Consider the following 27,171-nt stretch of genomic DNA (forward strand, 5'->3'; position numbering starts at 1 on the left):
CATATGGACCAACGGAACAGAACAGAGAGCCCAGAAATAAACCCACAAACTTTTGGTTAGTTATTCTTTGACAAAGGAGGCAAGAACATACAATGGAGTAAAGACAGTCTCTTCAGCAGATGGTGTGGGAAAACTGGACAGCAGCATGTAAATCAATGAAGTTAGAATATTCCCTCACACCATACACAAAAATAAACTCAAAATGGCTTAAAGACTTAAACATAAGACAAGACACTATAAACCTCTTAGAAGAAAGTATAGGCAAAACATTATCTGACATAAATCTCAGCAATGTTCTCCTAGGGCAGTCTACCCAAGCAATAGAATAAAAGCAGAAATAAACAAATGGGACCTAATTAAACTTACAAGCTTTTGCACAGCAAAGGAAACCATAAGCAAAACAAAAAGACAACCTACAGCATGGGAGAAAATATTTGCAAAAGATGAGACTGACAAGAGCTTAATCTCCAGACTATATAAACAGCTCATACAACTTAATAAGAAAAAAACAAATAATCCAATCCAAAAATGGGCAGAAGACCTAAACAAGCAATTCTCCAATGAAGACATAATATGAATGGCCAATAAGCACACACAAAAAAATGCTCAATATCGCTAATTATGAGAGAAATGCAAATCAAAACTACAATGAAGTATCACCTCACACCAGTCAGAATGGCTAGCATTCAAAAGTCCACAGACAATAAATGCTGGAAAGGGTGTAGAGAAAAGGGAATCCTCCTACACTGTTGGTGGGAATATGTTTGGTGTAGCCATTATGGAAAACAGTATGGAGAGTCCTCAAAAAACTAAAAATAAACTTACTGGTAAATATGATCCAGCAGTCCACTCCAGGGCATATATCCAGAGGGAACCTTAATTCAAAAAGACACATGCACCCCAGTGTTCATAGCAGCACTATTTACAATAGCAAAGACATGGAAACAACCTAAATGTCCATCGACAGATGACTGGATAAAGAAGTTGTGGTATATTTATACAATGGAATACTACTCAGCCATAAAAAATAATAAACACTGCCATTTGCAGCAACATGGATGGCCCTGGAGAATGTCATTCTAAGTGAAGTAAGCCAGAAAGAGAAATAAAAATACCATATGACATCAGTTATATGAGGAATCTTAAAAAAAGAAAACCCAAACGAACTTATTTACGAAACAGAAACAGACTCACAGACATAGAAAACAAACTTTGGTTACGGGGGAGCGGGGGAAGGGGATGGGAAGGGATAAATTGGGAGTTTGAGATTTGCAGATACTAACTAATATATATAAAATAGATAAATAACAATTTTATACTGTATAGCACAGGGAACCATATTCAATATCTTATAGTAACATGGTGAAAAATATGAAAACGAATATATGTATGTTCCTGTATGACTGAAGTATTCTGCTGCACACCAGAAATTGATACAACATTGTAAGCTAACTATACTTCAATAAAAATACATTTTAAAAAAGATGAGCAGAAGACCTAAACATTTTTTCAATGAAGACATACAGACGGTCAATAGGCGCATGAAAAAATGCTCAATATCGCTAGTTATCAGAGAAATGCACATGAAAACTACAATGAGGTATCACCTCACACCAGTCAGAATTGCCATCATTCAAAAGTCCACAAACAATAAATGCTGGAAAAGGTGTAGAGAAAAGGGAACCGTCCTACACTGTTGGCAGGAATGTAGTTTGGTGTAGCCGTTATGGAAAACAGTATGGAGATTCCTTAAAAAATTAAAAATAGACTTACCATATGATCCAGCAATCACTCCTGGCCATATATCCAGAGAAAACTCTTAATTCGAAAAGACACATGCACCCCAGTGTTCATAGCAGTACTGTTTACAATAGCCAGGACATGGAAGCAACCTAAATGTACACTGACAGATGACTGGATAAAGAAGTTGTGGTATAAATATAGTGGAATACAACTCACCCATAAAAAATAATAAAACAATGGCATTTGCAGCAACATGGATGGACCAGGAATATGTCATTCTAAGTAAGCCAGAAAGAGAAAAAAAAAAAACGGTATGATATCACTTTTATGTGGAATCTAAAAAAAATGGCACAAATGAACTTATTTGCATAACAGACTCACAGACACAGAAAACAAACTTATGGTTATTGGAGGGGAAGCGACAAATTAGGATTTTGGATTAGCTGATAAAAACTACAACATATAAAATAGGTAAACAACAAGTTCCTACTGTATAGCACAGGGAACTGTACTTAATGTCTTGTAATAACCTATAATTAAAATGAATATACATAATACATGTATAACTGAATCACTATGCTGTACACCAGAAACTAACACAATATTGTAAATCAACTATACGGAGTCAATTAAAAAAAAACAGGGAAGGTGGTGGAATTGTAACTGGCAGGACCCTGTGGGGCCTTTCTGGGACAGAGCCCTCGCCCACATCCTCTGCTGTAGCTCCTCCCTGACCTACCCAGATGATAGTATCTCATGCATATGTCCTGAGTTTTTCAGATGCTAAAACCACCACCAAAGGGGAGAAATTAACTACTGGATGATTACGAGCAAGGAGCTCCCCCAGCTCTTCTGCCGCCCAAGGACTGACTACCAACCAATTCTGGAACTGTGCACAGCTGATCTCAGACCCTGGGACGCCCCATCACACCTTGCTTTTGAAAAGGCTTGGCTGAAACCCTTCAGGGAGTCTGGGGTTTTGGGGGCATGAGCCATCCATTTTCAATAAACCTTTCTTTGCTCCAAATTCTGAAGTTTTGGTATTTTTGACCTCACTGTGTGGCACATGAACTTGCAGAGTGCCAACTACCTGCCAGGCATGCTAGAAGATGGAGATATGGTGGCAAACTAACACTGTCTACTTAAGGGCTGCCTCCCAGGCTTACATTTGGGGTTGGGGGAGGAGACTGACATATACAGCTCTGCGATGCTTTGTCTGCAAAAGGGGACCAGAGTGACGGGAGAGGCCTTTGAGCAGAGACCTGAAGGAAGAGAGGGGACCCACCGCATGACTGCCCATCCAGGAAGGCTGCCTGGTCAAGAACTTGAGGGGTGGGGTGCTCGCTGAAGGGCCTTTGGGGGCTGGGGTCCAGGCTGCGAGGCCTTGTAGATGGCGGTGAGGACTTGGGATTTTATGTGAAGCTGCCTGAAAGCCACGAGCCAGGCTTCACAGGGTCAGGTTCACTTTACTAGAGGATCTTTCTGGAGAATGGATGGGGGATGAGGATGCCAAAGTGGAAACGACAGCCAGGATGCAAGGCCTACAGAAGCAACCACCTCTGGAGTGACAAGGGTCGCAGCTGTCGCACCTGCTCCACCCAGGGGAGGACGTCAGGTGTGTGGACAGATGTGTGCCCGAAAGATGCCTCACCTGTCAGGGGTGTCCCACCGTCCTGCTGGCAGGGTGGGTAGGGGAGCTGTGTGTGGAACCGAGGCTGAGCTCTGCTGCTGTGTAAGTCACCAACTCGGGACAAAGCCAGGTCCAGAGACTCGCGTCACCCTGGAAGGTGAAACCTCTCGCACCCAGCCAGGGCCTGCTCTCAGAGGGCAGCAGAGCCGCACCACGGTGCCATTGACCTGGGACCTCCCTTTCCGTCCCACAGGGGACCTGGCTCAGAGTGTGGCGGGCCCCTTCTCGGGGCTGCACAGAGCTTGCAAACCTGAGTCCGGGTGAGGTCAGGAGAAGCAGAACCAAAACACCACGCTAGTGAGGGTGCTACCCTCCAGAACAAGAAGGCTGCAGAGAACCGGAAATTTCAAAATTGGATTTGCATAGGCGCCAAAGGTTACGGTTTCTGGCCAGGCAAATAGCCTCCCCCAAGCTCCACAACAAAGCCCTTGTTTCCAGGGAGGAGACAGGGCGGGAAGGGCCTGAGAATGAATAAATGATCATGTTTCCGATAGGGTGGACCTGGCAGGCCCAAAGGAGAGGCCACAGCTCAGCGCGGATTGCCTATTAATATTTAATCCCTACCAGGCCGAGGTCTGAAGATGAAACAGGAGGCAGTGTTTGCTGTGTTCAGACACCGGGAGCTGCAAAGGACCCTCAGCCGCCCCGTTCTGGCGTGTGTGAGCCGCCCTGTTCTGGCGCACGTGACCCTTGAGACAGAGGGAACGTGCATCAGAGGGGTCCCCCTGCCCCCCGCCTGCTCGACAGGGGGTCTCTGCTGCATGAACACTCGCCCTCGGCACAGACTCTGTAGCTTGCAGTCCAGACTCTTGCTACACATGGACGTTTATCTTGAGTGGTTTAATAAGCACTTGGCAAATCTGTACGTATTATGGGTACAGAGGCCACAAGACAAGGGCTTGATCCCCAAAGAGCCCAGAGCAGGGCTTCTCCCTGGTTTGTAGGAGACAGTCACTGCAGGGGATTTATACATACGTCAATGAAGCTGAGGAAGAATAAGACACCAGAGACCCAGGATGAGCTCCTGGGTGACAAGGGCCAAGTGCCTAGGGGTCTCCTGGACGCGGTTTGTGTACATGTTAGAATTAGCTGGGGATGAAAACAATCGCAAGCAACTTTAATATCTGAAAATGCATGCCCTTAAATAACTGTACCGATTTTTTCCTAGAAAGAAGTAAACAGCTGTGGTTAAAAAAAAAAAAAAAAGGCCTGCCCTTGGGCACAGGAGGTTTTGCAAGCAATCAGGTGATCCCAATGCACTTCCAGGGCTGAGAACCAGCAGCTTAGAACCCAGCGGTGACCAGGCCTGGGGTGTGGCGGAAAGTGAGCTGGCCGTCAAGCTAACATTCCTGGGGAGACCATCTGTTGATGTCTCCAGCACAAACCCTGCATCCACGACGCAGAGTGAGAGCTGCGTGAGGGTCCTTGGCACAGAGTATGGCCAGGAGACGCCGATTCTGTGGACATCAGTGACACCCAGGGGCCTGAAGCCTGGGGTCTCCCTGAACAGGAGAGCCATGGCAGGGACCCTCACCTCAGGGCCTGTCTAGTCAGCCACCGTTCCTATTCTCTGGACCAACAAGGCCATGAGTTCTGGTGTTCAGAAGGCAGGCAGTCCACTGGGGACCCTAGAGAACACTCAAAGCCTGTGGTTTCCCCGCACGGTGTCCTGCTTCCCATCCTCCTACAGCGGGGACCAGGGGTCTCCTCAGCTAGGCTAAGAACCTCGAATCTGGTCCAGCCTCCCCTAAGAGGCTCAGACCTCAGGGAGCAGCGATTCATCCCAGGTCCCTCCAGGAGCAAGGGACTCCCCGCACCACGCTCATTTCAGCCTTCCACCACCCAGGCAAGACCCGGGCCTCAGATTAAGCCACAGAAACAAATGAGCAGTAAGACAGGCCACATTCTGCACTTGTGTGAGCCCCCAGGAGTCTGAAGAGCCCTGGGGATGCCAGGCGCAGTGAGGGAGTCCAGACCGTAGCCAAAGGCCAGCTCCCAACTGCAGCCTGGCCAGGAACTCCGGGTTTGCTGGGCAACACTCGCAAAGGCAACCCATCGCCCACCCCGCAGGCCTCCAATCTCCTACAGCAATCTCAGTACTAAGTAAGCCTTATCAAAACGTCCTTAAAAGCAGCAGACTCAGTCTAGGGCCAGTGTTGTCTGGGTGCAGTGGGGAGGATTTGGGTCTCCTTGGTTTCAAAGAGCCCGAGGCCTCTTTCCACCACGCTGAAGCTGAAGAGCGGTCTCAGAACTTTGGACGTGAGGTGGGAGAATCACAAAGGGAGGGGCTCCCAGGTCCCACCCAGCCGCTGACCGTCCATGAGGCCCCCGCCTTCCCACGGCCACTGCTCCCCATCTCTCCAGGCTGTGGTGAGCACGGGGCGGGGAGACAGCAAGCAAGCGTCTAGCCTGGGGCCCGACACCGAGGAAGTACTTGAAAATTTTGATTTCCTTCCCGTTTTCAATTCAGTATTTTAAAATTTTACTTTTCAATAGATAGCACATTCATGCAGTTCAAAAATTTTAAGAAAGGATCCTGTCACAGTGGTCTCTCCCAGCCTTGTCCCCAGCCCCACAGTAACTCTATAATCTGTTTTTTAGGTGGTATCCCTTCAGACTCCCTGTATGCATTTATAAGCAGATATGAAGAGAGATTTCTCTGATTTTAGACAAAAATTTAGTCTGTTATGGGGAGGGCATAGTTCAGTGGTAGAGCGCATGCTCAGTGTGCATGAGGTCCTGGGTTCAATCCCCAATACCTCCATTAAAAAAGAAAAAATCTAGACCGTTCCTTACACTGCCCCACACTAGCTCTGTTTTCACAGCCACCTGGCATTTGGCCATGTGGCTGGACCACTGGCTATTTACTCCATGTCCTCCAGCGCAGGGCAGGGCAGGGCGGTCTCGGGTCCTGCCCCTCTCCGTAGCCCTTTCACAGCCACAGGAGTGAGCCGACAGCTGAGTCTCCCAAAGTGGAGCGGTGCGGTCAGAGTCCACCAGTGGGTGATGCTCAGGAAGTGTTCAAATGTTTTCACATCGCAAAGATCTTAAAGCCAAGATGTCCTTTTACGAAAAGCGTTCAACGAGCAGGAGAGCTCTTGCCTGGGGATTCAGAAAGGCTGGGGCGTGACCTGTCAGGCACAGCCCCCTAGGCAGCCAGGCAGAGCAGCCTGGGTGTGTCTCCCGAGCCTGGGCCATCTCCTTCCCTGTGGCAAAGGTCCCCCGGGCCAGGCCCAGGGCCTCTAAGCTGGACTCGGAGCTTGGTTTCAGTGGACACTGATGTGGCCGCTGGGAAGGATGATTTAGAAAAGCAAGGGCCAGCCTCTTCTTACTCTGCTTTCTGGAGGTGCTCAGAGTAGGGCGGGGTTGGGAGATGACACGGGGACTCAGTCTAACATCAGAGCCCATCAGATGGAGGCTGAGCTGCCGGGAGAGGGGAGGCTGTCAGGCAGGCTTCTAAGCCTGCTGAGCTTGGCAGGAAAATGGTTTTTTACTGACAGCTTTTAGCTCAGGTGCTGTTTGCCTGGAAGCCAGCAAAAACATTTGCCATGGTACAAAGAGAAGAAACAGCTTTCAAAAAAAAAAAAGAAAAAAGAAAACAGCTTTCAAAATGTCTATCACTGAATAAGAAAATGAATTTGAAGCCAGTATTTGGACTGCCCTGTGCCTAAAGTTGTTCAAAGATTTAGATGGCTGGACCGCTAACTCTCATTTCTAGGGAACCACTGACAAAAAAGACCAGAGAGGAGGGCAAAGGGTGACGCAAGGGTATTTAGCACAGGGTTAGTTACAACAGCAAGACCCACAAACCGAACGGGCCTCTACTAGGGAAATGGGTAAATAAACTGTGCCTAATGGCAGAATGTTATAAGGCCACTGAAATCTTGTTTTCAAAGAATATTCACTAACGTGGGGGAAATGGAGTACGTTAAAGAGAACAAAAGCAGAAAATAAAACCATGCACTGGCCAGACCCCACGTTTGGGATCACATACATGCGAACAGGCTGGGAGGCCTGTCAGCTGTGATTTACAAGTAACTTTTACTTTCTTCTCCGTATTTTTTCTAATTTTCTACAATGAATGCATATTAATTAAAAATGGGGGGGCCTCCATTCAACAGCATGTTTTTAAAAGTAGGTAACAACAGATGTGTGGTAATGCAGGGGTTAAACAGAAACCTCTCTCCCAAATGAAGAACTCCCCAGAGAAGTCTTTCTGATTATCTCAAGAACTGCATTCTGTTCTGCAAAGTCCCAACCGCGGCTTCAGATGGCTATCAACATACAGCAAGAGTGTCACCACCACAGAAAAGTCTGTCTCTGGCCGCGTGAAGAGCCGTCCTCAGACCGCAGGGATCGGCGCCACGCTGGGAGGACTGGAGAGGCTCCCGGCCGGGCCTCAGACCGGAGCTGTAATTTCATTAGCTTACTTTTCCTACACACATCATGTCAGATACTGCCTTTTTTTCCCCACAAGGCCTGAATTCAAAGCTTTTCTGCATCAAAGTGTTTCAACAAAAGGATGGTGGTTATAAACCACTTCTCTCTGTCGTTAAGAGACAGCCTGACAGATACAGCTCCCAAGAAGCACCGCGTTCCTTTGGGAACTAGTCTGAACCTTTCCCACCCAGCTCGAGAGACTGCTTGTGGACAGGAAAGTGTGCTCATTTAAAGAGTGGGTAGCTTGCTTTGGGGCCACCAGCTGTGTCATTTAGCTGTGTGGCCTTGGGCAAGTGACCCTTCCTGAGCCCCAGTTTTATAATTTTGAACAGAAGACATGAGACTATACCACCCAGAAGTCCCTTTCACGCTGGAAGACTAGCACGTGGAGATCTTAACTGAAAAAGGCAAGGCCGTGCGGGACAGACCTTGGCAAAACAGCAAGTATTTTGGAGCGGACCAGGGATGGGAGGGATTAAAAACTCGCTACATGTAGGCTTTCTGATGCGCCTGCTGGCGAGTATGGCCACAAAGCCGGAGACAGGATGCCTGATGGCAAGGTAGTCCCCACCACTGTGGGGAACAGAGGGAGAGAGGAACGTAAGGAGGGGGCCCCAGGCTGGGCACGGGGCTGAGCCTCCTCGGGGCCTCAATGGTGGCAAGGCTTCTCCGCCTGGCCCCCTCGGGGACCCATCAGTCCTAAGGAGAGCCCCGCTCTGCTGCCTCAGTAGCTCTGGGGAAACCCCTCCTACGTGTTCCTCCTGCTGGCACGGGCCTCTTAACAGCCGGCTCTGCTCTCAGTCCCCAGTTTAGATTCGGCCCCAGACTTGGGATTTCCAACAGCCCCAGGGACTGTTGCCTGTACCCTATGTGTGATGTCCAGGACTGATTGCCCGCCTCTCCTCTCTCTCCTGAATTTCAGACTCATGAGATTTCCGGTCCTCCTACCATTTAGAACTCCTAGTGTCCAACCTAAATGAATGCCTCCAGGAAAAAGAATACAGTGGAAAAATAAAAGATGGCAAGGGCTTTGAGACGCAAAGAGGCTCTGATGACAGCACTGAGTCATATTCTGGAAGGCACTCGAGGTGGGAGACACTTCATTCAAAGCCAAACTGAAAGGCTCAATCCTCGCCTTTGCGGCGAAGTCAGGTGTCTGAGCACCGATGAGAGGGGCTCCGTCACCCCATCTCGTAGGACAGAAGCCAGTGCTCGGTTTGAGCTGGGCTGCCCGGTAAAGCGTGGGTGCCAGGGAAAGAGCCCGTTTGTCGGCTTCCCTGCTTCAAACCCAAACTGAACAATGAAACTGCACAAATACTTCCGTACTTACAGGCATGGTTTTGTCTCCAAAGAAATAAATGGTCTTATAGCCATCGTTTTCCACGTGTCTCAGGCAGTACCGCTTGTCCCATCCGTCAGGGAAGACATCAAAGCTGATCTGGCCTCCTGCCGAGGGGGGAGGGAGACACACAAGGTCAAAGTGAAAAGGAGGCTGATGATACGTCACTGAAAACAATGTGCCGTTCACTCGCGTCATTAACCGGAGTGTCAGTGTTGCCTTTACTACCCTAGTTTGCTAATTATAATGCTTTCGGGGTAGGTTCTAGAAATTAATTCTTGCATTATGTTTGTTTCCGACATTATTTCACCTAAAATCTAAATAAGAGACTCAGAGTGGGACACGCATTTGCATCTGAGAGCACTGCTGTGTACATGAAGCACTGAGCAAACTTCGTGAAGGAGCGGCCACCGGCTTCACTCAGCCTCGCTCACCTTGAGCTGTACCGCACCCTCGGCGGAAAGGCCTGGAAGCGGGCTGCACCCCCGCTCACTGCGCAGGAAAATGAAAATCCCACCGAAGGGGATTTACAGGCCTCTTCCTTGGGCAGTAAAAACCCCTTCAAAGTTTTGTCAGGAAGATGTTTATCGCCCAGTTCAAGGACACTTAATAAGCCACCCACTCAACTTTTATACAGAATCCCTCTGCGGTCTGTTTTCGGGCACGCACATGCTATTGGTAAACGAGGGGGCTCTCAGAACTGGCTTGTCAGCACCCACAGCAGAAATCGGTCCGCTTAAAGCATCTGACAGGCACCTTCCACCAAAGAGCAAGGCAAAGATGTCAGCCCTGCGGGAAGAGCTCTGCAGTCACCAGGAACGTCTGTGCCGGCCTGTCGTGAACAGAAGCTTTGTGAACCTGGACAAGCGCCTATCCTTTTCTGGGTCTCAGTTTCTTGATTTGTGAAACCAACCCAAGTGACTTCTAAGGTTCCGCGCCGTTCACACATTACAGGATTCCAGAGCACGCTCAGGCTACTTGATCTAAGAGGCCCCCACCCTCCCTGTCTCCTACAGAGTCACCAATGTACTGTCTTCTGCACAAACACGTGGGGATGAGTTCCTATTCTTCATTAAGCAAGATGCTCTTATTTTGAACCAGGAGAATCACGGGGAAGAACAATCCTGCTGGGTAAGAATTAAGAACCAAACCCAGCATTTCCTGGAAGGTGGTTCCTAACTGGGCAAGTCTCTGCTCTGGCTGATTACGCAGGAGAGTGATCTCCCCCTACAGGTGGGCGCCTCATTGAACCCTCTTGCCCGTCTACAAACTGGGCACAGTCCAAGTTCAAGAGTGCACCGGCCCACAACAAACTCCTGGCAAACAGCTCCCAAAGCGTGAAACCCGTCTGAGTGCACAATACCTATGGAGAACGTGAGGCCTTTTCCTGCAAACTCCTTCCGCAGATCCTCCACGAATTTCTGCCTTATGTTTTCTTTCTAAGGAAAACAAAAAGATACCAATCATCTCTTGTGTTAGAAAGCACACATTCCTGGCCACAGTGTTGCACACCTTGTCTTCACAAACCCAGGATATTTCAGAAAGACTCACTTGATCAAGTTCGTAGAACTCAATGCGTTCTTCCTGGCTGCAGCTTCGTCCAACGGGGGACACATTCAACATCCCGTTTCGAAATTCAATGAAAGTACCCCTGGAGAGGAAAAGGGGACAGAGGTCCCGGAGACACATCATTTATCTGAGCTACGTTATAAAGAGGCTGCAAAGTGAGGCAGTTCCCAAGGCAGAGACTGCTGAGATCAACGTCTGGCAGAGCCGGGCTGAGCCGTGTGGCAGCCGTGAGCCCCACGGGGCGACGGAGCCTTGAACTGTGGCTAATCCGACCGGAGATGAGAGTTCAGAGATTTACTATGAAAAAGGAGTATAATCATCATTAATTATGCTTTATATTGGGGGGTGGGTACAGCTCAGTGGTAGAGTGTGTATGAGGTCCTGGGTTCAATCCCCAGCACTTCCATTAAAAATACATAAATGAATAAATAAACGAACTTGATTACCCACCCCCACAAAAACAAAACAAAAAAATTAAAAATAAATAAATAAGCTAATTATCGCCCCCAATAATGCTTTATATTGACAGCGTTTGAAATGATTATGTTTTAGATAAATTGGGTTAAACCTATTAAAATTAATTCCACCTGTTCCTTTCTACATTTTTAACATGGCCACAGAAAACTTAAAACACTGCCTGTGTGGCTCACATTGTGTGTCTGTTGGTGGTGCTGCTGCTGAGCAGAGAATGTTATATACAGTTAACGGAGAGCCAGGAAAGCCATTACCAGCTCTTCAAATTCCCCGAGGAATTTGAAAATTTATCTCCCAGACACCTTTGTTGGTGACCTAGTGAACATGCTGATTTTCACCAAGCAAAGCGACACGCAAAAAGGCTCTGAGGGACCTGGTGAGCCTGAGAGAGAACTGAGGAAGCGCAAGTCACCCAGGGGCAGGCTGCTACGAAACGGCTGATGTGACTGCAGAAATGAAAACAGCCTAACACTTTTTAAATTACTTCGAATGAAGATGTTAAAAAAACACATTTTCAAAACAAACATTTTCCCACCACGTTTCCAGTTAGAGTCTCAAAGTTGTTTCTTACAAACTCAATTAAGCGGTAAGCTGCTTATTCTAACAAACTCAACATAAGCGTTTTTTACTCTGAGATGTCTTCCAATTCTAAGCACCGATGACCGTGAGCTCTTGAAACGTTTTTCCCGAACCGTTTCTGCTCTTTTAACCAAACAGCTCTGATCTCCAGCCACGTGTAAACCCTGAGAAGACACGCGCCAGGTGGGCAGCTGGGGACCAGAGTCCAGGTCCACGCCACCACTTACGAGGTGACCCGGGCACCTCTCTGAGCCTCACAAAGGGCTAATGACACTCACTCTGATCTCTGAAGAGCCTCGTGAAAACAAACATACCTCGTAAACTGGTGGGAAGCAACAATCAGTCTTCAGGTAAAGTAAGAAAGTGGAACCCCCATCACTGGGTCCTCATCCTGCTGTGCTCAACTTGCAGAAAAACAGGCAAATGGTCTAACAACGTATGTGCACCTGAGATGCTCTTTCAAGCCTCCTGTCCTAGCTGCCCTGGAGATGGGACAGACCAGCCCGTCCCTGGCACCTTCCATGTGCACACTGGGGTACGGGGCACTGGGGATCATTCCCACAGGTTCTAAATGGTCAGAAAAAGAGCTCAATTGTTTTCCTCCAACTCAAGGACACATCACTCCTCTTATTCCCAAGGCGGGGAGGGAGGCTGATGCACTGCAGAAAAGCTTCTGTTCTAAAAACCAGGATTAAGGAGGTTGATCAAGCATTCACTTCCTCCCCGAAGATCTGGATGCTTTGAAGTCTTACTGCCCTTGCCTGACCTGCGTGGGGCACAGAGTCAGCACTGATGAGAAACGTGGGCAAATACTGAGCAAGGAGAATCTCAGCGCTGCCTCCTGAATTCACCAGGGGCAGCTCACGCTAATTGGGAATTCCAGCTCTGCCCGCTGATCCCCCTCGCTAGGTGATGTCCTCTTCGGGGACAGGAGTATACTTACCCTTTTTTCAATCTCACCTTAATACTTAGCCCAAAGCAAAGACTGAACTGACCTGGGATATGTTATATGTTCACTTTTACATGGAGAATTTCTAACACACACAAAAGTGAACAGCATAGGGTAACAAACACTCACATGCATCTCCCAGCTGCAACGAAGGTCGACTCTGGGCCTAGCCTGTCTCAAGTGTGCCCTGTCCTGGGACAGATCTGAGAGGGGCAAGCCCCCTGGCCTCTGAGAGGAGGCGCTGAGCAGGGGGCACCTGTTTCAGGAATTCTGGAAACAGGTCTTGGGCAGTCTCAAAACTGCAGCACGTCTTGAAATTCAATCGCCACTGAAAAAATGTTCCTTCTTCTAATCATTAAGTGCATTAAGTTACATATAAGTGCAGAAAACTGAGAAGATAATGAAAAGCATTTCAAAGAAACCTCCTGTAACCTCACTGCCAAGAAATAGCCACTGTTAGCATCTGGTCCATTTCCTGCCAATCTTCTAACTGTAGGCGTGTGCGCATATGACTGTGTGTTGTTACTTTTTAAAAATGGGAATTAAGATGATACTAGTACTCCGAGCCAGAGGTAGGTCCCCAAATCAAATGTCTACAGAGGCCAGAAAAATGAGACAAGAGGCCTGTGAAAGAGCAAGGGCGGGAATGCTGGGGCGCTGGGTGGGGGCAGCGCTGCTTGGCCCGCTGCTGCCACATAGAAGGTGGGTCATCGAGCTGCCAGGTCTTCAGATGCAAGAGAAGCCGGAAATCCAGACATTTTAAAACACAAAATCAGGTTTTTATATGATAGCACCTGATTCAGATTGTATTTAATGCTGGGGGCCAACCCAGCTGGGCTCTGCGTGGGATTTGGCCTGGGGGCCTCCAGGCTGAGGCCTCCCAACCTGGGGCTGAGTTTCCTTCTTGCACACTGTTTTTTCACTGGCATGCCCCCTAACTAAGAGCCTCAGGACGTAAATCGTTTTCAATTTCCATCATGTGGACGTGCCACCGTTTTCATAATCATTCGTCTACAGCTGGCTTGACGGTTTCCAGTGATCCCTTACTAAGCACTGGGCTTTGGACTTCCAGTAGCCCCAACCCACCAAGTGACCGCCCTCCACATTCCAGCGCAGCCTCTTTGCTGAAAGTACACCCACCTCTTCCTCGGGAGTTTAATTTTCGCAATGTAGCTCAGACAGTAGTTGATTAAATCTTGGATCAGGGCCTCGCCCAGGTGACCCTGAATATTCTAGAGAGAGAAAATGCCAGAGTCACTTGACATGGCGGAAGGCACTTTCAAAATGGCTTTGCAGCAAACCCAGGTTCCTGGCCATGATGGGCCGAGGGTCCCCAGGCTGATGCAGTGGTGACGGGGACACGCCCTGCTGCCTTCCCTTCCTCTCCCTATCCCTCTGGTTGAAAACACGAGGCAAACTACAAAGGGCTTTAGTCAAAAGCATTTTCTGCTTGTTACTCAAGGTCTTTGAATTCATTAGCTTTCAAGTGCTTCCTGGAAGCCCCAGAGAGCTTATCACTGCTGCTTTTATTCAATTAAGATATCTGCAGACACTGAGAGAAAATATATTTGTTCAACTTGGGCCTTCTCTTATGTCTGAACAGAACGATCTTAATGGTAGTAAGAGCTACACAGGACCTTTCAAAATGCTTGTAGCAAGGCAGCCTAGCCTAGACTCTGCTACCGTCATAGAAATATAAGATTAAGTGTCCTTAAAAAACAATTGTAAAAATTTATATTTTGGAATATGCAGTAGTCATATGGTTCAACACCCAAAATGTAAAAAATACAGGGTGAAGATTCATTACCACTCAGCTTCCAAACACACCTCCCCAGAGGCACTCAACGTCAAAAATCTTTTTAGAAAACATTTTACTGGTAGTACTTAGCGTTCGGATACTTGCGAACCTACCTGTTTGCATAAGAGTTTCCCATCTTTGTATGCTACCAAGCCATTTTCTGGAAACACATAATCATATTTTTCAACCACTGCAAACAAAAGAAGATTTAGAATGTAATGAAATGAAACCTGTGTTTCTTTTCATATTTTGTTTTCAACTTTTTTTTTAAATACAGTAGAACCTAGTTGTTTATCTACCTTGTACATAGTAATTTGAAACCTGTGTTTGTATTTCTTTTCTTTCTTTCTTTTTTTTTAATTGAAGTGCAGTCAATTACAATGTGTCAATCTCTGGTGTACAGCACAATGTCCCAGTCATGCATATATACACATATATTCATTTTCATATTTTTTCCATTAAAGGTCATTACAAGATATTGAACATAGTTCCCTGTGCTATACAAAAGAAACTTGTTTAAAAAAATTTATTTTTATATATAGTGGCTAACATTTGTAAATCTCAAACTCCCAAATTTATCCCCTCCCATCCCCTCTATTTCTTGATTAACACTTATCACCAATAAAACGGCTAAACTCCAGCAATGACTATGAAAGGCGATCTCATCTTTACAGATTGGCAGAGTAGGGAAAAAAGCTCCCTAAAATTGTTTTAAAAGAAGGCTCTTCAGGGGGGAGGGTTCAGCTCAAGTGGTAGACTGCATGCTTAGCATGTGTGAGGTCCTAGGTTCAATTCCCAGTACCTCCATTAGAAATAAATAAATAAATAAGCCTGGTTACTTCCCCCGCCACACACACAAAAAACTAAATAAATCACTCTTCAAAAAAAAAGTTAAAAAAAAAAGAAGGCTCTTCATTACAAATGTAAAAGATGACAACTAGGCTGAAGATTGGAGACTTGGTGGTGGGTCATCTCTTGTCTCTGCCTTCAGCCTGCCTGTTTGTAAGGAAGGATGGGAGCCAACGAGGGCTCCCAAATCTCACTGTGCATCTGCATCACCGGGGCAGTGATGAAAATGCGCAGAATTGCAGGCTCTGCTCCTCAAGGCTTCTGAATCAGAATCTGCTGGGGCCAGGTTAAGAATCAGACTTTTTTTTTAAAGTTCTTCAGGCGATTCTTGTATTTATTCAGATTTGGAGATCACCCACATAAATCTTAATGGAGCCTCCAACGTTCAGCACTTGTTAAAACGCAGATTCCCAGGTGCTGTGTGTTAGGACCCCCCCCCCCCCAGTATTTTAACAAGCTCCCCAGCTGATTCTGATCCTGGTGGGTCTTCCATTTCCCCCGGCTTGTGGGCTTTTGATTCTGGTGTTCTGAGTCATACTGAAATGTAAGACACTGTCCTACACTGACAAACCTCTCTGAGCCTGTGGTTAAATGCATGACCAGAGGCAGAAAGGGCAATCAGGACCAGGTAACAGGATTTCCGGGGCTTAATGTGCCCCATTATGTTGTTTATAGCATTTCTGCAGAGCACCAATAGGAAAATTAAGTGTAAGTGGAACAGAGAGTTTTATAAGACTACATCAATTACTCTTTCAGTACGTGATCCAGTAAACACACCCTATAACAGATCTGGACCGTAAGATATTACATCTAGAACAGTGGTTCTCACCTGCGGGGGATTTCGCCCCCTAGAGGACATCTGGCAGTGTCTGGAGACATTTTTGGTAGTCACACTGGGTGTGGGGGCACCACTGGCATCAAGTATGCAGAGGTCAGGGAAGCTGCTAAACACCCCACAGTGCCCAGGACAGCCCCCGACAACAGAGAATTATCAGGCTGAAACATCACCAGTGCCAAAAGAGTGATCAACCAGTCTATCCCTCCACCCACTATTTCTTATAGGCCAGGCACCCTGGAGGCCCTGGGGCTACAGAGGTGAATAATCCACAGTCCCAGTCTTCCAGACAAACGTAACCGAAAGTTTCTAATAACCCAAGGGTGCTACACCAACAGGGCCATGCATTAGAATCTCCTTATTGGCAGTTGCTAAAGTATGATTTCCAGGCCCCGCAGACCTATTAAGTCAGTGAAGGGGCAAATAAAAATCTCCGAGGGGAGGGTACAGCTCAGTGGTAGAGAGCATGCTTAGCAAGCAAGAGGTCCTGGGTTCAATCCCCAGTACCATCAATCAATCAATCAATCAATCAACCGAATGCTCCCCAATGCCGGGGGAGAAAAAAGAATCTCCAGCTTCCTGAGGTCCGGGGTTAGAGATTCTGGTTCACTGGGTCGGGGAGGAGCCTGGGCGACCCATGACTAGGGAACTTAGGGAAACACAGCAATTGGGCAGCAGAGGGGAGGCATGGAGACCCAGAGGACACCTCAACACCTGAGCTGGGGCCAGAAGGGCAGCACGAAGCACTGCAGGCAAAGACACAGACGCCCATCTCTCGGTGGATCTACCCATGCATCTGAGCAGCAAGCGCTCCACCAGCAACTCCAGAAATGTACCGAGAGGATTTAAAGCAGGAAAAATAAAGGCAGAGAAAATGCTTCCCCATACAAAGAAGCAGGAAGCCTGCCACATGGGGATGAGGGCTCGGGGCTGCCTGGGATACTTAATGGCTACAGGTTCCAGTATCCTCCTAAGAAGCTAACCTTTTACCAAAATGTAACGAGCAAGGTGTAGTTTACCATCACTTCCCAGCTGCTCCTGTACTTTCTCAAAGTCCGACCCGCCTACTACTCCAATTTTGATCTTCTGCCTCAGTTCTTGTAGAAAGCCATCCATGTCTTTGGTAATTTTCTGCATTTCAAAAAGGAAAATAAAAAAATACAATACAAAGTAGTCAGGAGACTAAAATCGCAAGAGCAATACAACCCTTACCTGCCAACTGGGCTTCTAGGTCCACAGATAAGAACAACTATTTCGGCTGGGATTTTGGGACATCAACTTTTTATCAGAAAAACCTTGTTAAATTTGACTTATTTTTACCTAGTTTAAAAGACACAAGTAATATACTAACAGCTGTTATGCACTGCTGGCTCCAGCTATTTTCCTGTGTATTTATATACTTGTCTATAGGCACACATAGAAGACATAACACACACAAACACAGGCACACATTACAAAGTCTTAAGGTTTTTTTTTTTTTTTTAAATGGAGGTACTGGGGATTGAACCCAGGACGCTGTGCATGCTAAGTATGCGCTCTACCACTGAGCTATACCCCACCTTCCCCCAAAACAGGTCTTTTTGAAGCACAAGTGGACTCACTCTGTGACTTGTGCAGTATCTTGCTTTTCAGCGCTAATTTGTGGTGTCTTTTCCATAATGTATGTTGATCTAGCACATTGTTTTCAAATATTACACTGTACTCCATTTATGGATTTAAGCTGTTGATTTTAAAACAAAACAACATAAGGGGGAGGGTATAGCTCAGTGGTAGCTCATGCTTAGCATACGCGAGGTCCTGGGTTCAAACCCCAGTATCACCACCAAAAAACTAAATAAATAAACCTAATTACCTCCCCACTGGAAAAAAAATTAAAAACAAAACCCCCAATACAATATAATGAAATTAAAGAGGAAGTTCAGATTTATTATAATTACACAAACAAAAAGCATAAGAGTAAGAGCACCAGATTTTTGAGTCTCCTAAGAGAAAAGCTCCTGTCTAGGCACTGGCCTCAGTGGTGCAATTTTATGCCAGTTAAATTCCCAATGGTGTGCTAACTCAAAAGAATTTTTTTTAAATGAATGTTCTTTTTTAAATTGAGGTGTAGTTGGCTTACAATGCTGTGTTAATTTCTTTGGGGTGGGAGGGGGCAATTAGGTTTGTTTATTTTAGCGGAGGTACTGTGGACTGAACCCACCACCTCATGCATGCTAAGCACGCGCTCTACCGCTGACCTATACCTTCCCCGCAAGCTATTTTAAACTGAGATGAAAAGACATCCTGGTGTTAAGACAAATCACAATGAATTTTTGATAGTCTTATTTCACTACTTTTAGCAATTTTAACTCTACACTTACATGGAATATCTTCACAAATACAGTTACCAGAAATTAAAAACAAAACACCTGCTTAACTTCAGTACAAAAACATCCTGAGTTCAATCTTCTCTTTTTCTTAAAAAATACTTTTTTAAAGAGTAATACAAATGTATGATTAATAAAATAAAATTGTATAGAAGGGCTTATAAGAGTGCAGTCTTTTCTATATCTTCCATGGAATCTTCACCTAGCAGACAAAACCTAGTGGCCTCTGAGTCAATGACAGTGAAAATGGGTCCCACAGTCCCCCCAAGTGCTTTACTGAGAACTGATGTCAGAACGGGAGGAAGTGGGAAAGACATCTGTGACTGCAAAATACTAAAAATGCAAATACAGGGCACAGCAGGGTATAGCTCAAGTGGTAGAGTGCATGCTTAGGGTGCACAAGGTCCTGGGTTCAATCCCCAGTACCTCCTCTAAAAAAACAAGTAAAGCTTTTTTTCACGAAGATGGCGCCGAAAGCGAAGAAGGAAGCCCCTGCCCCTCCCAAAGCCAAAGCAAACGCTTTGAAGGCCAAGAAAGCAGTGCTGAAAGGCATCCACAGCCACAAAAAAAAGAAGATCCAGACATCACCCATGTTCCGACAGCCCAAAACACTGCGGCTCAGAAGGCAGCCCAAATATCCTTGGAAGAGCGCCCCTAGGAGAAACAAGCTTGACCACTATGCCATCATCAAGTTCCCCTTGACCACCGAGTCAGCTATGAAGAAGACAGAAGACAACAACACACTTGTGTTCATTGTGGATGTCAAAGCCAACAAGCACCAGATCAAACAGGCTGTGAAGAAGCTCTATGACACTGACATAGCTAAAGTCAATACCCTGATAGGCCTGATGGAGAGAAGAAGGCCTGTGTACGACTGGCTCCTGACTATGATGCTTTGGATGTTGCCAACAAAACTGGAATTATCTAAACTTAGTTCAGCTGGCTAATTCTAAATATAAAAATTTTCACTAAAAAATAAGTAAATAAACTTAATTACCCCCCCCAAATAAATAAATAAAAATTTAAAAAGTAGGGGAGGGTATAGCTCAAGTGGTAGAGTGCATGCCTTGCATGCGTGAGGTCCTAGGCTCAATCCCCAGTACCTCCCCCCAGAATAAATAAACCCAATTACCTCCTTCCTAATTAAAAAACAACACAATAATAAAGAAACATGCAAATACCAACAGCAAACACAACACTTCCATCTTCAGACAGAAGCCTCAGGGTACAATTTTATCTCATCCTGACCCTTGTGCGCACTGATGAGCTTTATAAATGGTACAGTGGTCAAGCCATCAGACGTGTTCTACAACGTGGATGGGCTGCAGAGGCACCTTTTCACTTCCAAGTGGCAGCAAATACTTTTTGACAGGAAATAAGACCCAGCTGCTTGTGACCACAATAAAGCATCTAAACTACCCCTCACTGCAGGAGAGGTATCAGGAGCAACATGACCATGCAGCAAAATTGCTGTGATGTTTCTAAGTGACTCCTGTGCTGATAATTACAAAGAATTCTTTATAAAGCATCCCAGAGAAAATAAAGCACAGAGAAAGAGCCAAAAGCTTATAATTAAGATGGAAAAATGTTAAAAATTCTGGAAAAAAAATGATAAAGAACTTTTTTGGGATGATTAAGGAAAACTGATGGGAGTAGTAGAGGAAGAGTTAGCAAAATAGGGCCAGAATTGGTCCATTGCTTGTTTCTGTCCAGTGTGACTGGGACACAGCCACATACATTCATTTACACAGTGTCTGTGGCCACAACAACAAAGCTGAGTTGTGACAGAGACCACATGACCTGAGAAGCCTCAACCATTTGCTATCTGGCGTTTCAAAGAAGGAGTTTGCCGACTCCTGGACTAGGGTATAAAACAGTCTTAGGGAACAGGTGGTAGTTCCCTTAAGTGTGATGACGATACCACGGTTACCACAGATGTCCTAGTTCTCAACAGCTGTCTGCACAAATATTTAGGGGTGAAGTACCGTTATGACTGCAGCATAGGAAGTGGTACAGCAAAGATCAAAAAAGACAGAGAGAATTGATCTTAATCGTTGTTGAATTTAAGTGGTGGGAATATATGGCTGTTCTGGGGACTATTTTCTCCAGCGATTCTGTATGTTTGAAATTTTCCATGATAGAAAGTTGCAGAACACTTCATCTAGGTTTATGCCCTGTTTCTCTTTGCAGGGTTTTGTTCTAAGTCTCAACTGCTTTTAGATGCAATGGCATTTCTTAGGAGAGTACTCAGAACAGCAAAATTCTACTGAAACACTGAAATGTACAAGGCTCTGGACTCCACTCTACTTAGATTTTACCTGTTTAGGTCATATCCTGTTTCAGCAGCTGCAAGAAAAGATAACCCATTCTATGCTGCCTATCAAGGAACGTTTCCAGTAGACAATAATGCATATCTTCATTTTAGTCTTCAGTTTCTTCTGATTTTAAAGAAATAGAAATGTTTGACTTATAATATCTAAGCTATTTAATATACTAAAATGCACTGGTTGACTCTAATGATTTATATATGTCTGAGTTTGTGTAATGTGTACCTAGAGGGAAAAGAGTATTAATTTGACCTAGAGTTTGTATAGGACATATACAAATCAAACAGATTCACATGTATGGCTTCAGTCATTAATTAGATACAATCAGCAATTTTGTAGTAACTACACTAATACTTATCTGACAGTTCCTGAACTGAACTTTTAAATTATTCTCATAAAAATAAACCAATCACTAATGCCAAAAAAAAAAAGATAACCCATTCTATTGCTTCCAGATTGTCTTGTGCTTTTATCACTGTTTGAGAATGTGTGTACTGAGGAAGGGAATAGTTCTGTTGCTAAAATATTTTTACTTTTCATCTAGAGCACCCAGCACATAAAAACTCTCTTTTAAATCAGATTTTTTTTTTAGTGTAAAAATTACTTTCGTTCACCAAAGAATATCATGTTTCAAATGTTTTAAGGGACTCCACTGTGGGTTGCCTGGTTTCGCTGCTATTTCATTTTTGTGCTTATATATCCTGATTCCTTCTGGGAATCAGATGCATTTGCCTGAATGGCATACCTAGTAACCAGAACAGCCTCCACCTTAGTGCAGTGGCAGAAAATGGCAAAGTTAGCAAATAACAATACCCTGAGGCCAGAGACTTGTACCAGATCTGTTGTGCAAAATCAAGCTCATGGTTTCACTGAGTCTTTTGTTTAAAACGGAAAAAACAATTATCCTACTTGGGATGAAATAGGGAGAAAGCTGAGAGGGTCCAATGATACTGTGTAAAAAGGCTTGGAATGTAAACCCTAGACCATCACGGCCACTGGGCCAAAATGAGCACCGGTTTTCTTCGTAATAAAGTTTTACTGGAACAAAGAGACACCACGGCTACATATGGTCTACAGCTGCTTTGCATTAAAGCTGAGTAGTTACTGCAGACCATATGGTGAGCAAACACAGAATATTTGCTATCTGGCGCTTTACAAACAATGAATTGCTGACCTTGCTCCAGACCACTATGGACGTTTAACAACCTACAGGAGTGTGCTGATCATTGAATCTCAGAGTCAGAAAGGGCTTTCGGAGAACTTGCAGCTCAGTATCATCACTAGATACACAGCACCTGTGGCTCAGAAGGGTAAAATGTGTCTAAGGTCACAGACATTTGATGTGGAATTCTGGAGCACACCCCTGGTACCACCCAGCCAAAACTAAACAGGGTAGAGGTGAACTCGAAGACAGCGAGGCCATTGGGGCCCAATCTCAAGTTGAAATGGCTGGTGTTCAGGCACTAATTTGTGCTGCAAGGGGGAGGTAAGAGTGTGCTTCATCACGGAAGTTAATCCTAAATGAAACCTGTTGGTGCCTGTGGCAGCAAAACCTGAAAATGGCAAGCAAGTTTCCAGGAGTCCAAGGAGGCTCTCAGCAGACAGCCTGTAACAATCAAGGTCTCCTCAATCACCCCAGTCCACCGCAGGGCTAGAGAAGGGAGTGGTGGTGGAGACTAACATTTATCAAATACTACTGAACACAGCCTACTGTATGCAGGACACTTTCATGAACTTACATGATTTCATTCCACCTCCCCCCACCACACACAACCTACGGAACAGGTAATGTCCCCATTTAAAGCCGCAGATGCTGAGGCTCTGAAGTTAAATGACTTGCTCAAGGCCACACAGCTGTGAGCAGGAAAAGATGAGACTCTACTAGGTCTATTTGACTTGGAAACCTATGTTTTTCATATCAGGCTACCGGCACAGGCCTGAGGAGGGCACAAAAGCTGGTAGAGAGACTGAGCTGGGTGTTCAAACCTAGGGCTGGCGGTGAGACTCCAGAACTGTGTTTTCCAACCCAGGCCCGTCCCATCTCTCCTAGCACTCGGAGGTTTTGAAGAGCTGGTCAGAGCTTCCATCTAATCTTTCCAAGGAACTCAGAATAGAGTTCAGCCGCTCCACGGGCGACAGAAGATCCTTAGCCGCCCCAGGTCGCCCACCTGGCAGGTCGTTAACCCCGTCCAGGAGAACCAGCGGGCTCTGCACCAGCTGCCGCGAGCCCGCCGGGCGCCGCTTACCTGCCGCGGGGCCGTCAGGGTCCCGTCTACATCGAAGAGGCAGAGCGCTGGCCTGGGTGCCGCCATAACCCCAACTTCCACGCGTACCTTACAGGACTCGCTGGCACCTGGAACTCGGCCCGGAACTTCCGGGTCCGGCCCCCCGTGCCGCAAGGTACGCCGGGAGGAGGAGAATCCACTCCCACAATGCCTGCGATTAGCGGCAGCTATGCTCCCTGGACTACAGGTCCCAGAATGCAACGCGCCTCTACGCTATCCTATTGGGGCCGAGCACCCTCTCCTGGGGTTCCGGGAGTAGGTGGGATTCACTTCCGGCAGCAGGAAGCAGGGCCATGGTAAGAAGGCAGGTTGCGGGAATGAGGGAGGTGACGTGTTTTGGGGGTCGGGGTCAGGCCTGGGGCAGGCATGCAGAGGCCTGGGGTTATGATAAGGAGAATCTGCAGGAGGGACCTCTGGCGTGGGTTACGATTTGGTATTCCCGGCCTTCTTTTGTGCTCGGGTCACGTGGGCCAACTACAGCGGCAACTAAAGCTCACTGAGCACTCACCGTGCATCAAGTGCATTCGAGGGCTTTAAAACTATTACCTCATTCAGTATGTTCTGGATCCCCACTTTGAAAGATGAAGAAACTGGGGCTCAGAGAGGTGGAGTAATTTGCCCGAGGATCCACAGCTAGTGATTGTAGGAGCCAGAACTGGAACCCAGATCCGCCTCCATCGCCCGAAGTTATCTTTCACTGCACTTTTCAAGGTGTAGAAGTGTGCACCTGGTAAAACCCTGTGCCACGGGTTGACGCCTCCATTCCTCCCTCCTCTTCCCCTAATCTAGGCTAAGAAAACAGCGTTTTCCTTCTGCCCCCAAGACGATGCTTTAACCTGACCGAGAATTGGAAAGTCCGTCATAATAATGAATAGCGGATTTGTTTGCCACTAGGACAGTGACTTACTTTCGTCCCTGGGGAAATGTTCACACAGGCTTATGGATCCAGTGCCCAGTCCAGGGTTGGCCCTTCCTAGGTATTTTTCAATGAATGAAAGCTGTGACTCCTTTTCTATACCTGCCTGCTTGAACTGCCTGGAGGATGGAGGACCGGTTTGAAAGTCAGACTGCCCCACACGCTGGCTGTGTGTCTTTGGGTAAATTTCTTACCTTCTCTGGGTTGATTCCTTAGTGGTCAAGTAGAAGTAGTGGTTCCCATCTCACAACCGCTTTTGTGAAGATCACGTGAGATAAAAGCATCTAGCTTACCTTTCTTTTCATCTCTGGCTGTAACGCCAACCTCACAGGATTGGCGGGGAGCCTCCGTGTAAGATACTTTGCAGATGTCTGTTACGTGAGTTAGCATGGTTGAGTTGCGAGAGAGAAATGATCTCCCTGTCTCCCTTGCAGGCTGCCCTCCTCCGAACTGTGCCACGATTGCCAAGGACAGCTGCATGGGGAAGGCCTCTCCAAGGGCTGTGGTGCTGCAGTGGGCAGGATCCTAGGAGGTGGGTGGGGAGCAGGCTGCCCACCTCCAAGGAGAAACCAGCAGGCACAGAGACAGAGAAGTTTCAGATGGTCTACCGGTTTGATGCCATTAGGGCCTTCGGGTACTTGTCACGTCTCAAGGTGGCTCAGACAGCCCTGACGTTGGTGGCCCTGCCACCTGGCCTCTACTGGTACTCCCAGGGCCTCATGACCTTCAGCTCCCTGTGTCTCGCGGGCGGCATAGCTGGCTTCGCGCTGGCCATGTTGTGCTGGATGAGCCATTTCTTCCGGAGGCTGGTGGGCATCCTGTACGTGAATGAGTCGGGCACCGTGCTGCGGGTGGCCCACCTAACCTTCTGGGGCCGGCGACAGGACACCTACTGCCCCGTGGCCGACGTCATCCCCATGACGGAAAGCAGAGATCGGCCTCAGGAGCTGTTCATGCGAATCCAGCAGTACAGTGGGAAGCAGACCTTCTACCTCACCCTGCGCTACGGACGCATCCTGGACAGAGAGCGTTTCACGCAGGTGTTTGGGATGCCAGATGGACTCAAGTGAAGGGTCTCCTGCAGGAGGGCAGAGGGGGTGAGCGAGGCTGGAAAAGGGGATCCGACAGCTGGAGACTTTGCCAGCATCCCTGGGAACTTATCTTTTGGAATGAGGAAATTCACAGGAGAAAACCTAGTAGTGTGGTTACTACGCCTGAGTGCACATTCTTAACTGCACTTGTGTACGACATTCAGATGATGGCCAGAAGTTTCTGTTAAGAGCCAAGCCAGTTCTTGGAGGAATCTATGCCAAGTTCACTCAAACTGTACAAACACAGGTGTGGGAGGAGCCAAAAGGCTTGGGTCTGTCTGTTCTCAGAGCTCCGTCCTAGGACAGATTATTAAGTCTCTTGGAACCTTGGTTTTCACATCTGTAAAATGGAAAAATCCTCCCTGTCCCCTGGGATGGTGTGAAGATAAACAATAAATGTCACTGTTAGTTTAGAGGTGAGGGTGCCCAGAAAGGCTTCCAGGCAATCGGGAGGGATTTCCTGAGCCCTGGGCTGCACCCTCTGGTGGACCCAGCAGCACGGGGGACTGGGACGAAGCCTACAGGTGGGTCATTTCTACCTGCCAGCAGGTCATTGCACAGCCACTGGGACAGGGGTGTCGTCCAGGCAAGCTCACCACCTGGAGGTCTAGGGGCTCTCATGTAGGGAGGCCTTGCAGTGTGATCAAGTCCGTGAACTCGGTGCTGGTGCGATCCTTTACAAACTAAAGCCAGCTATATGCAGTGCCCCCTGTAGTTAGTAATATATGTTTAGTAATATATTTATCATATAATTTATAACAGTAAAGAGGAAGTCGATCTTTATGATTCTCACTCAAAAGTCAATAACTAAATTTTGTTTTGTGACCTTCCAGTCTTTTTTCACTGTAGTAAAATATAAACATAAAAAATTTATCCTTTTAACCATTTTTAAGTGCACAATTAAGTGGTATTAAGTGTATTTACAATGTTGTGCAACCACCACCACTCTCCATCTCCAGAACTTTTTCATCATCCCAGCCACTAACTCTGTGCCCATTAAACAGTAACTCCCCAACCCCACCTTTCTCCAGTCCTTGGCAGCCAGTAATTTGCTTTCTGTCTCTGGATTTGCTTATTCTGGATGTTTCATATAAATGGATTCATATACTATATGGCCTTTTATGTCTGGCTTCTTTGACTTGGCGTAATTTTCAAGGTTGATCCATGTTATGTCAGAACTTCATTCTCTTTTTATGGCAGAATTGTATATGTGTATGTTACACCTTGCTTATCTATTCATCTGTTGATGGAGTTTTGACTGTTTCCACTTTTGGCTATTGTGAATAATGCTGCTGTGAACACTGGTGTACAGATGTCTGAGTTTCTGCTGTCAGTTCTTTTGGGTATTTTCTGAGAAATGGAATTAATTACTGGACCATATGGTAATTCTACATTTAACTTTTGGAGAACTTGTCAGACTTCCATAGTGGCTGCATCATTTTATATTCCCACCAGCAATGAATAAGAGTTCCAGTTTATCCACATCTTCTTTTTTTTAATAGCCTTCCTAATGCGTAGAAGTGGTATCTCATTGTGCTTCCAGTGTTTATTTAAAACATAGATGTTTTCCTGTACCTGAAAGTTTTTTTTTGCTTCATGTTATAACATAAGACTATGTCAGTTACAAACATTCATTAAAAATATTCAGTCACAAAAAAGAAAAACTTGTAACTGTTGAAATGCTAGCTACTAACTTATTATGGTCATCACTTTGCAATATATACATATATAAATCATTATGTTGTAGACTTTAAGTTCATACAATGTCATATGTCAATTATATCAATAAACTTGGGGGGAAAACAGGCAACATACCTTACAAGTAGGTAAAAACAGAAGTCCCAGATTATTTGATTTTTTTTCATTTAAATACTTCTTATGCAAAAAAAAAATCAGTAATTGTAAAATATTCACTGAGCGG

The 27,171-nt window shown here is 46.3% G+C and overlaps 2 protein-coding genes and 1 pseudogene across 9 annotated transcripts in view; 2 read left to right on the forward strand and 1 right to left on the reverse strand.

The window, feature by feature from the left end:
- The window catches only part of PMM2 (phosphomannomutase 2), a 48,935-nt gene extending 25,604 nt beyond the window's left edge, over window positions 1–23,331 (reverse strand). For 4 of the 8 annotated variants that reach the window (XR_012061054.1, XM_072942241.1, XM_072942244.1 and 1 more), the window contains exons 1-7: window positions 23,205–23,331; window positions 17,249–17,396; window positions 14,695–14,771; window positions 13,924–14,015; window positions 10,764–10,863; window positions 10,576–10,651; window positions 9,204–9,319 (exon numbers count right to left, since the gene is read on the reverse strand). Coding sequence is in view for 7 of the 8 variants with exons in the window: in XM_072942241.1 (XP_072798342.1) it covers window positions 9,204–9,319; window positions 10,576–10,651; window positions 10,764–10,863; window positions 13,924–14,015; window positions 14,695–14,771; window positions 17,249–17,396; window positions 23,205–23,270 (675 nt within the window). In the remaining variant the exon portion in view is untranslated. Of the gene's footprint in view, window positions 1–7,542; window positions 7,844–9,203; window positions 9,320–10,575; window positions 10,652–10,763; window positions 10,864–13,923; window positions 14,016–14,694; window positions 14,772–17,248; window positions 17,397–23,204 lie in introns of those variants that run through there. The other 4 variants (XM_072942245.1, XM_006204207.4, XM_031687218.2 and 1 more) reach the window with 3 other exon arrangements.
- On the forward strand, window positions 19,096–19,559 carry LOC102528953 (large ribosomal subunit protein uL23-like; annotated as a pseudogene).
- Window positions 23,332–23,498: 167 nt separating the features above from the next.
- On the forward strand, window positions 23,499–27,088 carry TMEM186 (transmembrane protein 186). Its single transcript, XM_015239140.3, has 2 exons — window positions 23,499–23,539; window positions 24,594–27,088. Exons 1-2 carry the CDS (start codon window positions 23,537–23,539, stop codon window positions 25,227–25,229), a joined length of 639 nt encoding a protein of 212 aa, XP_015094626.1. The 5' UTR covers window positions 23,499–23,536; the 3' UTR covers window positions 25,230–27,088.
- The last annotated feature ends 83 nt before the right edge of the window (window positions 27,089–27,171 follow it).

The sequence above is a fragment of the Vicugna pacos genome, chromosome 18 (genome assembly GCF_048564905.1).
Source record: "Vicugna pacos chromosome 18, VicPac4, whole genome shotgun sequence".
NCBI classification, from domain to species: Eukaryota; Metazoa; Chordata; class Mammalia; order Artiodactyla; family Camelidae; genus Vicugna; species Vicugna pacos.